The 13995-nt window shown below is 41.9% G+C and overlaps 1 protein-coding gene across 5 annotated transcripts in view; it reads left to right on the top strand.

The window, feature by feature from the left end:
- RNF144B (ring finger protein 144B) overlaps nucleotides 1-13995 on the top strand; it is a 182643-nt gene that overhangs the window by 139664 nt on the left and 28984 nt on the right. For all 5 annotated transcript variants that reach the window (XM_027040395.2, XM_015088097.3, XM_027040396.2 and 2 more), the window contains 2 exons: nucleotides 2079-2183; nucleotides 13926-13986. In XM_027040395.2, coding sequence (XP_026896196.1) covers nucleotides 2079-2183; nucleotides 13926-13986 — 166 coding nt within the window. The remainder of the gene's footprint in view (nucleotides 1-2078; nucleotides 2184-13925; nucleotides 13987-13995) is intronic.

Below are 13995 nucleotides of genomic sequence, written 5' to 3' on the forward strand. Positions count from 1 at the left end.
TTCATACCAAATCATCTTTTCTTTTCCAATTCATACTGAGCATCTCCCCATGTCTTTAAACACCATTTGAAAACATTTTTCATGATTCCTCAGTATTCCATTGTATGAATTTAGCATAGTTTATAAAGTGGTGATCATTTATAATTGGGTTCAGAATGGGTTCAGTATTACAGCATCAGTATTCTGACCATAGAATTTATTTAATATTAAGCTTTTTAAAATTTTTTTACTTTGTTTTTTTTTAATGTTTGTTTATTTTTGAGAGAGACAGAGCACGAGTAGGGGAGGGGCAGAGAGAGAGGGAGACACAGAATCTGAAGCAGGCTCCAGGCTCTGAGCTGTCAGCACAGAGCCCAACATGGGGCTCGAACTCATGAACCACGAGATCATGACCTGAGCCAAAATCAGACGCTTAACTGACTGAGCTACCTAGGTGCCCCTATTAAGCTTTTTTTTTTTTTTTTAATGTTTACTTATTTGGAGAGAGAGAGCGAGAGAGAGTGTGCCTGTGAGAGGGGGAAGGGAAGACGGAGGCCCTGGGGCGGTGCACAGAGAGAGAGAATCCCAAGCAGGCTTCGCACTGTCAGCACAGAGCCCAACATGGGGCTCGAACTCACAAACCCTGAGATCATGACCTGAGCTGAAATCAAGAGTCGGATGCCTAGAAGACTGAGCCACCCAGGTGCCCCAGTAGTTAAGCTTTTATAAAAGGTTGGTGCAATAGCAATATTTGTAATGAGGCAGGTTGATACATAGTGTATAAATTTGAAAAATCTGAACTCAGTTTTAAATAATCACCACTTTATAAGAATCATTAATTCATCGACTAGCTTATGTATTTTTTCAGTGTTGTCCTCCAACATGTGTGCTTGACCTTTCGTCATGCACACAGAGCTCACCAATTATGAGCAAAATTGAGAAGATCAACTTCTGGATTTCCTAAGAGTTCCGTCTTCTGGAACGGTGGCCCTCAATCTCCTGTGGGTGGGTTGGGAGGGAGAAGGGGGGAGTCGGAGGTTTCCCTAATGCTGCCAGCCCCTCTCCTGCCTTCTCAGTCTGACACCGTCTTCATCCACTACCCACGATCCAGGTACAACAGGCAGTGAGAAGACTAAGTTTGTTCTTGGTATTATCCCTCTTCTTTCTGGGTTTCTTTTTTCAATCCAATTTCTTCTTTTCCCAGGTTCTACTCAAACCTCCTCACCAAAGCATCCACCAAAGCCCATAGTTTTGGGAAGGTCTCATTCTCCCAAATTGTCTTTGACATTGTATTTCCCAGGTGTATTTGCTATTATGAGTGTTCCTACATAAGTCAGTGCCTTAATCTTACAATTGACCCTTGAACCACACAGGGGTTAGGGGCCCCGACACCCCTCCCATGCAGTTGAAAATCCACATATAACTTTTGACTCCCCCAAAACTTGCCTACTGTTGACTAGAAGCCTTACCGATAAACGGTTGATTAGCACGTTTTATATGTTATATGTATTATATGCTGTATTCTTGCAATAAAGTAAGCTACAGAAAATATTAAGAAAATCATAAGAGAAAATACATTTGCAGTACTGTACCGTATTTATTAAAAAAACCTACATATCAGTGGGCCCATGCAGTTCAAACCTGTGTTGTTCAAGGATCAGCTGTATTTTGATTCTGTCTGGCTCTCTCTGCATGAGAGTCACAGGGTTCTACTTTAGGGCAAAGGACTACTAGGTAAGAACGGAATTAGGAAGTCATAGAAGTTAAAAAAGAGAAAAAGTAAAGAGAAGGCATTTGCCATTAGTGCAAAAGAGTGGTTCTTCTTTGCCAAACCTGTGGGGGATAAAATGTGTGAGCTTACAGGAGTTTGACTTGTGGCCTTGAATAAACTCGATATTGAGGTCATACATAATTAATCGCCTGTCTTGCCTTCTTTCCAAAGTGATGGCTCTTACTGTTCACACTTGGGATAACTGATGTTTCCTGAGTCCAAGAGCCCCAGGACTGCCAAGGAAGGAAGGAAGAGGCAGCAGCTGTTACATAACCTCGGTGCTACTGTAATGTGATGGGTAATTGTCTTTTTTCTTCTTAACTTCTAGTGCTTGAAGCAGTACCTGCAGCTGGCAATCCGAGAGGGATGCGGGTCTCCCATCTCTTGCCCCGACACGGTGTGCCTCAGCCGCGGGATCCTGCAGGAAGCAGAGGTACGGATGAGTGCCGTGACCTTCCCCCTTTCCTGTTGACATTATTCCGTAGGATCTTGACTCTTTATGTACTTCCCCACCAGGGAGTCTAGACACAAAATACAGAGGCTAACTTTTTAAAGGAGTACTTGATTTCTGCATACCTATGGATCCTTCATATAAGGTGTTAAAGCTGTATCTCAGATCTGTTTATAAATGCCGTCTGAGTGTTGGAGAAGCTCTAGAATGGGCGAAGGTGCTAGAAACCACATTTACCAAATGTGTGCTATGGAGGCTGAGTAACGAGGAGTCTTGTGATCTTTAATACTTTAAAGATAAACAGATGACAGATTTCAACCAGTTATAGACATTAGAAATAGTGCCATCCTACAAAGGTAGACTGAGTCGGACGATTTCCACAGGAGTTTCGTTTGATCTTTGTCAGGCATCAGAAATGTCTTTTTTGAGTGAGTTCTTCCCCCATTTTCTTAAGACTGTGATCTGTCTCTTTGCTTTGTTTCTTTAATCCCTGATCATTAGCTTGCCCTTGAATCTGCTTTTAATCTTCAAGTCCTGCTCACTTTAAATCAGAGGATAACCAGCTCTTGCCCATTTTGGGGAAGTTTGTAAGCCTGGGAAAGAGGGCCCAAGAAACAGAGGAAATCAGTTACTCGTTCGGCAAACACAGTATGCCTGCTGTGCATCAGGTGCTCTTCTGGAATCATTCGTAGCTGGTATACCATCCAATCCCTTCACCAAACTTAGGAAATGGGAGCCCAGAGGGTTTAAGTAATTTTCCCAAGAGTGCGTATCTAAAAAGTAGAAGAGCTAGAATTCTAATCCAGTTCTTTCTGGCCACCGTAACTATTTGGCTTTAAGAGTGGAATGAGGTAGGGGCACCTGGGTGGCTCAGTCGGTTAAGCATCCGACTTTGGCTCAGGTCATGATCTCATGGTTCATAGGTTCAAGCCCCACGTCAGGCTCTGTGCTGACAGCTCAGAGCCTGGAGCCTGCTTCGGATTCTGTGTGTGTGTGTCTCTCTCTCCCTGCTCCTCCCATGCTCGTGCTCTGTCTCTCCCTGTGTCTCGAAAATAAATAAACACTGAAAAAAAAAGTGGAATGAGGTAGGTAGATGATATGATAAAGGACTTGGAGACTCAGTGGTATGTATATGTGTATGTGGAAATATATACGTATATATGTGTGGATATGTATGCGTGTGTGGATATGCTTTGTTTACAAATACATATTCTTTTACATATATATCCTTTGATCTGTAAGCTAAACAGTCCAAAAGATGTTAATAGACCCTTTGTAACCATTCTGCATCTGGGTCTCCCATGTTCGGCTTATACACTAACACTGACGTGGTGCAAGTAAGCTTGACATGGTTTTTAGGGAAAAATGAAAAGAATACATAATGGTTTAGAAGTGATTCATTTTAGGAAAACCATGAAATAATTGAATTTTTTGATAAAAAAGTAATATTGAATACATAATCCTGAGGTGAGAAATCTTGGTTACTTTTGTTTGAGGAAGGGGTGGAAGGAAATTAAAAGTGGAGAAAGATTGAGTTGGCTACCAAGGATACTATTGATTTGTACAACTTGGAAATGGGTTTTAAAATAAGCCTTGGGGGTTCAGGAGCATCGTTCTATGCACAGTCCTTCTAGAAAAGATGCTTCCTCTTTGATTTGCTTCTCTGATACTCTCATCAGTGAGCAGTGTTTCCTAAGCATGCAGTGACCTGTGTCAGGTCAGGATAGAGACGCGAGTAAGGCCGGCCCAGCGTTGCCCTCCTGAAGCTTCTGATCTAGCAGAGTGGCAATTAACCTGGTGACAAGTAAGATAGTTCTAGTAAGTCAAATGCCTGACATGAAGCAGGCAGCAAGAGCTGTGTCTCATAGGAAATCCTAGTTAATTTATGTATGCAAAGTCTATTAAAAATAAGTGAAATGAATAGTTTGATGAAGTTTCAAAGGCATTTGAAATGAGCCACATTCCTGTGTTCTGGACCTTGAGCTCTCCAATCCAGTAGCTGCTAGCTCCATGTGGCTGCTTACATTAAAATTCATTAAAATTAAATAAAATTAAAAATTCATTCCTTCGGTTGCACTAGTCATGTTTCAGGTGCTCAGTAGTAACCACATGTGGCTCATGGTGGCCCGATTAGACACCACAGAATACAGCATCTCCACCATTGTGGAAAGTTCGGTGGCATGGCGGGTTCTAGACTTTTAAATGGATGGTAACCACTAGCCACGGATACTTGGGTTATCAAATGTTAGAGCCCATGTGTTTAGGCGAGTGAGTGAAGACGGTCCGTGGTTTGTCTTGCCGTTCTCTAGAACAGAGTTCGACTTTTCTGATTTTCTTAGTATAGAATTTTCTTTTCACACTCCCCTGCAGTTCTCACCCCTGTCTTATTTCTTACCCTTTTCCTGTTGTACATCCTCATTCACACTTCCCTGGTACTCTGTGTACCCAGTTTGACTCTCAAAATGGTTTTAACTTTTAGGCTGTACGGAAACCAAACAAACCCATAGTGTCTCTTAGAAATTACCAAAGGCTATTTGACAAAAAACAGAACAAAAACATCCTCCAAACTAAAAACTATGGTTATTTCTTCAATTCCTTAAAGTCTGTTTCCCATTAGGTGAGCAAGAAGGCACCCAAGGCATTAAAGGACCGTTTCTGTACCCACTTGCTGAAGAGCCTGACTAAAGATGGGCACGGATGTGTAGTAATCAAAGTTCCTAACCAACTGGCCACTTGTGTTTTCCCGCAGAGTAAAATATTGTGAGGGTAGTAGTGACAGTCTCTCATTTTGAATTGAGACATGAATAGGGTATTATGTTAGAGATATTTGGTAGCTTTATCAGTTTATATGGGGCCACTTGTTTTTAAAAATTAATTTTTAATTCATTGATTAATTTGGAGAGTGTGAGCAGGAGAGAGACAGAGAGAGAGAGGGAGAGAGAGAATCTTAAGCAGGCTCCATGCCGATGCAGAGCCCAACGTGGGACTCCATCTCAACTCTGGGATCATGACCTGATCCGAAATTGAGAGCTGGATGTTTAACCCACTGAGCCACCCAGGCATCCCTGGGACCACTCCTTTCAAAGCAGATACCACATACACGTGAACTTGGGCTGGACCATCTTCCTTTCTGGCTTCATTTACATCAAGCTTTCTCTTACATAGTTATTATTATAATAGATAGCTCTTAATCCAGATATGATCAAGTATATCACAGTGGCGTCACCCAACTCATTGCTTGACTGGATTCTGTCTCTATAACTACTTACTGTGCCTTTAAAAAAATGTTTAATCATACAGGTAATGCGGAGACATACTTTGCATGTTAAAAATAATGATGGTTAAGACTCGAGTTCCCTTGGTGCTGCTGCTGTTTATGTTTCCATGTGCGTGGTTCTTCATCATCCATTGTCTTCTAAGATGCATGGTAGCGTAACATTTCTTTACCTTCAGGGGACGCCAGCAATTTAGGCTCTTTTCTCCAAATGCTTTCCAGTGTAGATCTCACTCACATGGTTGTCTGTGCTCCTGGCGTCCGCCTCCTGTTCGCTGTGGGTCCTGCCTGCCTTCCTATGAGCTCAGCTGTGGCTCTGCCCCTGCACTTTTGTTTATCAGGAGTAGCTTCATTAGCAAGACACTTACTGCCCCATCCAAGTACCCTTGGCTTATGGAGGAAACAGAAAAGGCATCTTTTCTTGCATGTCACGCGAGTTGGTGGGAGGCGGTGGCTACAGGTCACCCCGCTGGGGGCCCCGGAAGAGTAAAACTTGGCCTTCCTTGCACCATCAGGTACTGCCGGCCGTGGCAGGGCTCTCCTCACGTACTTGACCCAGGAATCGTGCCCAACATGGACTTACGAGAGGTGGGGCGCAGATTGTTTGCTCATAGCTCTACTTCAGGCAAGTCCTCCCCTGGGAGTTAGTAGCCCTGTTCTAACGGCGATGACTAATGGAGCCCTTCCCTCACAGTGGAAGGGAAATAGCACCCGCCACTTGCTGGGGGAGCCCGAGCCGTGTATCTGGGGCCTGTAAACTTGGAGTGGTGAGCACATACCTACCATTACATGGCCTGAGTGATGGAGCTTCCTCTCTCTGCCAGCTGGCAGTGGAGGGCCGAGAACAGCTTCTCAACAACCAGCCCTCCCCCTAGCTCCTGGGGCATTGAAATGACCCGCCTGCATTTGGCTGCTAGAGCCCCCACATGCACCAGAGCAAGGATGCACCAAGAATGGGGGCTGCAGAATTTCTACAGGAGGGGCTTTAGGGTGGGGCACCGTGGAGGACCAGGAGAGAGGAACGGGGGGCAGTGGCGTGCTAAGGAATTTGAAGCTACGTTTGCAAAATAAATACGGTTTTTACTCCTGTTGCGTGTTTATTGGGGTGGTTTCGGTAAAGGTTGCTGGAATAAGAGCGATCCATGTGTTCCCCACAAAGTCCCCGTCAGCACAGCCCCCACTTGCCATCTCTTCTCACACTCTTCCTTCGTATCATCAGTGTGAGGTGGGGCAGAGAGGGAGGAGGAGGACGCCCAGGCAGGCAGCCAGAGCGCTGTTGCTGCGGTTGAAAGATCTGCACGGGAAGGGACCAAAGTGTGTCTGTCATAACCTTTGGCTGTGATGCATGTTAGCCTGAGAAGAGTCGAAACTTGGGGTGGCAACAGATAAAGAAATCTGCTATGCCAGCGTTAATAGATATTCTTGAGATTCCCAGTTGAATTTTATTTCAGAATGTATTTAAGGCTTTGCTTTAAAACTGCATATAAATGGGGGTGCCTGGGTGGCTTAGTCGGTTGAGCATCTGATTTCCGCGCAGGTCGTGATCTCGTGGTTTGTGGGTTCGAGCCCCACATCGGGCTCTGTGCTGACAGGGCAGAGCCTGCTTAGGATTCTCTGTCTCTGTCTCTGTCTCTCTCTCTCTCTCTGTCTCTCTCTCTCTGTCTCTCTCTGTCTCTCTCTCTCTCTGCCCCTCCCTGACTTGTACTCTCTCTCTTTCTCAAAAATAAACATTAAAAAAAAATTAAAAACCTATTATAAATGGAGAATAACGTTTCTGATTCTGAGCTTTTCCTTTAAAGGCGGCTATAAGAAGAATAAGCAGCAATGGGTTGAATGTGCCATGTGGATGTGCTCATGGGCGTATCCCTTTTACCCACAGAGCAGGCGGGGGAGAGAGACAGGGGACGGTGTGGGAAGGTGCACGGAAGCTTCTGTGGACAGGTGAATAAAGAGTAGCAAAGGCAGCCCTCTTGAGGGAATTGTGAGGATAATTCTGGCCCTGGAGTTCTAGCTTCCGCCATCTTTTCCACGTCCCCAGAGGGCCCTGCCTTCTGGTTTCTCAGTTATACCCTCTTGTTTTTTCCAGCAGGTTCCATATCTTGTATGTAGGGAAGGAGATGTGAGCTTGGTTAGTACACTCGATGGATGTGCCATTTTTCCTTTTTGGGTAGAAAGTGCGGTTCTTATTTTCTGGGTTGAGATAAGAAACATTGGTAATTTTTGTGTAAGTGTAATAAGGCACTTATCCATAAAACTGGGACTGGGTTTTTTTTTTTTTGCCAGTATTTTTGCAAGTCATAGCCCCTCAAAAATTGCCAAGGCCTTGACATGCTATAATGATCTCCTTGTGGTCAATTCCATCTTCAAATATACTGGTCCCTTGTATTCTGTTGGGTCTCTTTGATTTTTTAAAGCAACTGTAGCAGAAATATGATTTGAAAGGCCAAACCCAAGTAAAGACTAGGCTTTTCTTTTTTCTTTTTCTCTTCTTACCTGGCTTTCTAGACCTTGATGAGAGGTACTTACATGAAGCCCACCCCTAGCTTCGATGTTGGAACCATTTCATTTTCCTGACTAAAAGACAATATGTATTTTAATCATATATAGTATTTTATTTGCAAGATATTCAACAATTTTCAGTATTATGGGAATACACCGCTTTCGGCATAAATGTTTCTCTGGCAAACAAGCTCCACTCTCTGCCCCCCTTTTTCTTCTTTGGTTTTTGTAGGGCTAATGTCGGTGTAGGTGGTGATGTCTGCTCAAATATTATAATCATAGTTAATATAGTAAACGAGGGGGTGCCTCACCTTTAATTTCTTCTCAGTTGCGAATGTTAGGTCTATCCAGTTAACCTTCATGTGTAACATTTCTAGCACCCCCCCGACGTGTATGTATATCCTGAGAGCCCTGGTTATGCTCAGCTACAGTTGGAGTGGAATGGAAAAGTGGACTTTCAGCAAAGTAGGACCTGAATCCTCTCAGGTTAATTTTTACCAGAAAAAAAAGATAGAGATTATGGGCAATTAGTAGCTTTTGTTCTTATTGTTCTGATGTTACTGCTTTTGTTCTGTTAAAATGAAACTGAACTTATTTTATCTTTGAATTAAATTTTCTTTCTTTTTGGAAAGAATTTCTAGAATGATGAGGATGAGAAAAAGTGGTTTTTCATAGGAGGAGAGAGAAGTTTTTCTTTTTTCTTGAACAGGCAGATTAATATAAATTTCAAAGGAGAAATAGCAAAAAAAAATCACTTTAAATCAAGGTAAGAATTTTTTAGTAGTTGATCTGAGGCAATCGTCCTGTTGGTGGTTGAGAAGATACTTAGGAATGTTTGTTTCTACGGCTTGAATGTGGGTCTGGTTATTAGTGGATTAGAACCCACTGAATAAAAAAAATATCAGTAGTCCATACTGACCTGAATAAATAAATGAATAATAAATGGGAGAGAAGGGACTGATCTTTGTTTTTTTTTTAAATTAATTAATTTTAAAGTTTACATCCAAGTTAGTTAGCATATAGTGCAACAATGGTTTCAGGAATAGATTCCCTAGTGCCCCTTACCCATTCAGCCCATCACCCCCGCCATAACCCCTCCAGCAACCCTCTGTTTGTTCTCTATATTTACGAGTCTCTTATGTTTTGTCCCCCTCCCTGTTTTTACATTATTTTTCTTTCCCTTTCCTTATGTTCATCTGCTTTGTATATTAGATTCCTCATATGAGGGAAGTCATATGATATGTCTTTCTCTAATTTCGCTCAGCAGAATACCCTCCGGTTCCAACCACGTAGTTGCAGATGGCAAGATTTCATTCTTTTTGATTGCTGAGTAATACTCCAGTGTGTGTGTGTGTGTGTGTGTGTGTGTGTGTGTGTGCGCCCACGTGTGCACGCGTGTATATGTACACACACACACACACACACACACACACACACACACACACCACATCTTCTTTATCCATTCATCTGTTGATGGACATTTGGGCTCTTTCCATACTTCGGCTATTGTCGATAGTGCTGCTGTAAACATTGGGGTGCATGTGTCCCTCAGAAACAGCACACCTGTATCCCTTGGATAAATACCTACTAGTGGGTCGTTTTTTGAGGAACCTCCGTACTGTTTTCCAGAGTGGCTGCACCAGCTTGCATTCCTACCAACAATGCAAAAGAGATCCTCTTTCTCCGCATCCTCGCCAACATCTGTTGTTGCCTGAGTTGTTAATGTTCGCCATTCTGACAGGTGTGAGGTGGTATCTCATTGTGGTTTTGATTTGTATTTCCTTGATGATGCATGATGTTGAGAATTTTTTCATGTGTCTGTTGGCCATCTGGATGTCTTCTTTGGGGAAGTAAGGGACAGCTCTTTCTTTCAGTAGAAATTCTAATTTCTGAAATTTCTTTCAGTAGAATTCTAATTAACAAATACAGAATGAAGGGTGGAAATAGAAAATCGTCATTAAGCAATTACCACAGTAATAACTATTGTAGGCGAGAATTATCAATAGATACAACAATAGTGGAGCAAAGGTACGATGAGAAAGAGGATATTTGCAGAATCTCAAAATGTATCCCTGCGAGAACCTTTGCTGATGACAGAGGGTGAAGAAATTTGGTAGACACCACCTTGACCAAGCTAAAAAGTCAACACCGCCAGTAATGAGATGGGTGTCCTCATGTACCTCCTGATGGCTCAGCATCACTTCTGTGATATTCTTGCCAAAAATGCACAGCCTCAACCTAATCATGAGAATGCATCAGACAAACCCAAATCAGAGAACAGTGTACAACATAACTAGCCTGGACTCTTCCAACACGTCAAGGTTGTGAAAGGCAAAGACAAACTGAGGACTTGCCACAGATTGGAGAAGGCTAAGTAGAGGCACAACAATTAAATGCAATCCAGGATCTTGGACTGAAAAAAAAAAAAAAAAGACATAAGTGGGACAGTTTTTGACCTTTGAATAAGACTTGCAGGTTGTTTGTTTTGTGTCAATGTAAGTTTCGTTATTTTAATTATTAGCCATGGGACGCCTGGGTGGCTTAGTCGGTTAAAGAGTTCAACTCTTGATCTCTGCTCAGGTCATGATCTCACAGTTCATGAGTTCGAGCCCTGTGTTGGGCTCTGCGCTGCCTGAGTGCAGAGCCTGCTTGGGAATCTCTCTCCCCCTCTGTCGGTGCCCTTGCCTCTCGAGCATGCTTTCTCTCTCTCTCTCTCTCTCTCTCTCTCTCTCCATAAATAAATAAATGAATGAATGAATGCCTGCCTGCCTGCCTGCCTGCCTGCCTGCCATGGTTATGTAAGGTGTTAACAGAAGGAAAAGTTGGGAGGATGGGATTTAGGAACTCTACCTAAGTTTTGCAATTCTTTGTGAGTCCAAAATTATTTCCAAAAAGAAAAGTTAAAAAGGAACATTCTGATATGATTTTTAACAATTTGGAATTTCTTTTTTGGCAGGAAGAGGAGAGTGATATATCAAAAGACACCTCTTTATAATCTCTTCTGTTGGGGTTTCAGTTTTGCAATCAGTTTTAGAGTAATTGTGATTGTTTTGGGTTTTGTTTTGTTTTTAAAGCAGTAGCCCTTTAACCTGTGACCTGATAGAGCCTTTAATAATTATCCTCACATATTTATTTCCAGGTAAAAAACCTTGAGCAATGGTGACTTACTCCCAATGGCAATGGAACCAGGATTTTAAATCTTTGGGTCATCTTTTTTTTTTTTTTTAACAAGGTCTGGCTTTCTCTGACCTAAAGCCATGGGTATAATAGAAACATTTCAGAAAACTAGTCTAATCTTAATATCCAACAAATTGTAAGATCAAGATGTGGATTTTTGTTCCCCAAGGAGCAGATTAAAAAAAGAAAACCTTATGTGTCTGTATTGCCTTTTGAGTAATTTAAGTTCCTTGAGGGGACCTTCTGGGTCTCCGTTCCTCATCTGTATCCCTGGCTTCCAGCCAGTGCTATACTCTTCCTGGATCATGGAGCAGAATATGGAGAAAGTGCAAATCTAAGTGGTGGGGGACTGGGAAGAGAATGGTGTGATGGAACTAACTTTTTTTTTTAATCACAAATTTCAATAGAAAAAAATTTGATTTGCCTTACTAAGGCTTAATTCCATAAAAATCTTTGATCTCTGAAAAATGATAAATAGATTCAAAGTAGATTAAGTAACCAAAAAAAAAACCCAAAAACAAATTAGAGACCTCTGACTTCCCCGTTGGCAGTAATGTGTCCCCTGATGACATTTACTTTTCTAATTTAAAATTAAACATCCATCTCTCCTGTTGTTGACTTTTTACTGCATTAATTTGTGTCATTTTTTCATTAGCATTTCATGTGTGTCTAAAATACTTCATCTCCTGTTTGCTTTGTCTTCCAGAAACTGTATTTGACCTTAGCTGTTACATAAATTGCATGTCATTGAAAAACAAACAAACAAACAAACAATTTTTAAGAGTTGACTTTGAGGGGTTTGAAGAAGTTCTTCATCAGTCCAGAAACTATTTTAGATGGAGGCGAATTGAGTACAGGACTGTCCCATAGAATGAGATCTTTTTGGGGGGTGGGGGTTGAAAATAGAGACACAGATCCTCACCGAGGTCTGTTGGGTCCAGATGACAGCATCTCCAAGTCACCTTGGCCCGAAGTTGAAGTAATATTAGATTATTTGTCCTCTGCCTACAATGAATCAACAACTAAGGAACTAAATTCAGATTCCTGAATGCCTCTCCTGCCTTTGGCTGCTTATGTCTTCTGTCCCCAATTCAGAGGGTTTTTTTTTTGTTTTTTTGTTTTTTGTTTTTGAGACACCTTTGTCTTTTAGGAAAGATGCCCAAGTGGTATGTATTCTAACAGATGAAACAAAACTGGCTTCCAATGTAGTAAAAGTCTAACACCCATCATATAAAATTAACCATAATTTTTTTTACAGTGATTTCTCAGGAGCTTTATTTAAGGCGGCAGATGCAAATGCAACCTTCCCTGCTAGCTGGAGAAAAAAATTCTGTAATTTAAAATAATGTTTTACCATACTTGGGATGGAGAAGACTGAACTTGCCTGTTTCGTGGTCCTTCATACGTTTTAGCTAACTTAGTTTAATTCATTTGCAAAGTAAACAAATTGATTTTTTGTGTGTGAGAAGGAGGATTAGATTCTGGATACCTTTTCAAAAACATTTGTTATGTACAATTTTAAACTGCCTCATTTTTTTTTTCATTCTTGTTTTCTTAACGCAGACTTCCTTTCATTAGTTGAACTAATGAACTTCTGTCTAGATATATTTTATGCCAAAGAATATGCAGTGTGTTAGAGTCAGAATTGCTAAGGCTAAGACTGTGTCCTGTATCAACTTGCTAAATGTTTAGAAGCCTAGTATCACATCTTTTGGTTTTCTCAGTTATGTATCTTTTAAGCAACGTCAATAGAGTTGACGTCAATGGAACTATTATTTTTAGAATGCCAGTTTAAGAGCATTTGGCTTTTCCTGCATCTGACTTTGAAATGCAATTTAAGAAGATTAATCTGAAATGTCATTTGGCCAGGTATGAATCATTGTCATTTACCAGTAAACCTTTGAGTTCATATTGCCATCTGAAATGGAAACGGAGGAGTCTAGCCACAAGAAATAGCTGTAGCATTTTAGCATCTTTAGCATTTTCTTTCCTTTTTTAAAACGTGTTTATTTTTGAGAGGGAGAGAGAGAGAGAGAGAGAGAGAGAGAGCGCGCGCGCGAGCATGAGCGGGGGAGGGGCAGAAAGAGGGAGACAGAAGATCAGAAGCAGGCTCTGTGCTGACAGCAGCAAGCTTCATGCGGGGCTTGAACTCATGAACTGTGAGATCACGACCTGAGCTGAAGTTGGATGCTCAACCAACTGAACCACCCAGGCTCCCCTTTAGCATTTTCTGCCATGGCATGGATGGCAATCAATGAAACCAAGGGCCCCATGAAGTGATTTTTGCCTGAAGGAATGATTTTTATATTGCTTCAAAGGTTCTATTCCCCAGGAAACTAATGAGGTTTTTATAATTCCTGAGGCACTACCTACCTGATCCTAGATTTTAGGGGTTCTAAAGCTAGGACTATAATCTTTTAAACATTTCTTAAATGAATGTGGAGGGGAAAGGAGCATCTTTTGTATACGTACACAAATAATTGAGGTGGTCCAAAAGCTTGGTTGTCTGGTCTTAGTAGCTGTTGACGGAAGAACGGAAGCTGACTGGTGGGTCCGGTCATGGGTGCTTTGAGTAGCGACTCCCAGCCGTGGCAGAGGACTGGGGCCGATGTCGGAATTGCTCTTTGTGTTACCATTTGAACTGTGGGGAGAAAAAGCAGTTGGCGATCCACTGGTATAAAGTCAGCCAGATGAGAAGGAGAGGTCCTAGAAGGCTGGAATTCTGGGCTCCACTGATGACAGAGACCTCATCTCTTTAATATCTCTGGTTTCAGATTGCCTGCTTGGTACCTGTGGACCAGTTTCAGCTTTATCAACGGTTAAAATTTGAACGAGGTATGTATG

Source organism: Acinonyx jubatus, chromosome B2, assembly GCF_027475565.1.
Source record: "Acinonyx jubatus isolate Ajub_Pintada_27869175 chromosome B2, VMU_Ajub_asm_v1.0, whole genome shotgun sequence".
Taxonomy (NCBI): Eukaryota; Metazoa; Chordata; class Mammalia; order Carnivora; family Felidae; genus Acinonyx; species Acinonyx jubatus.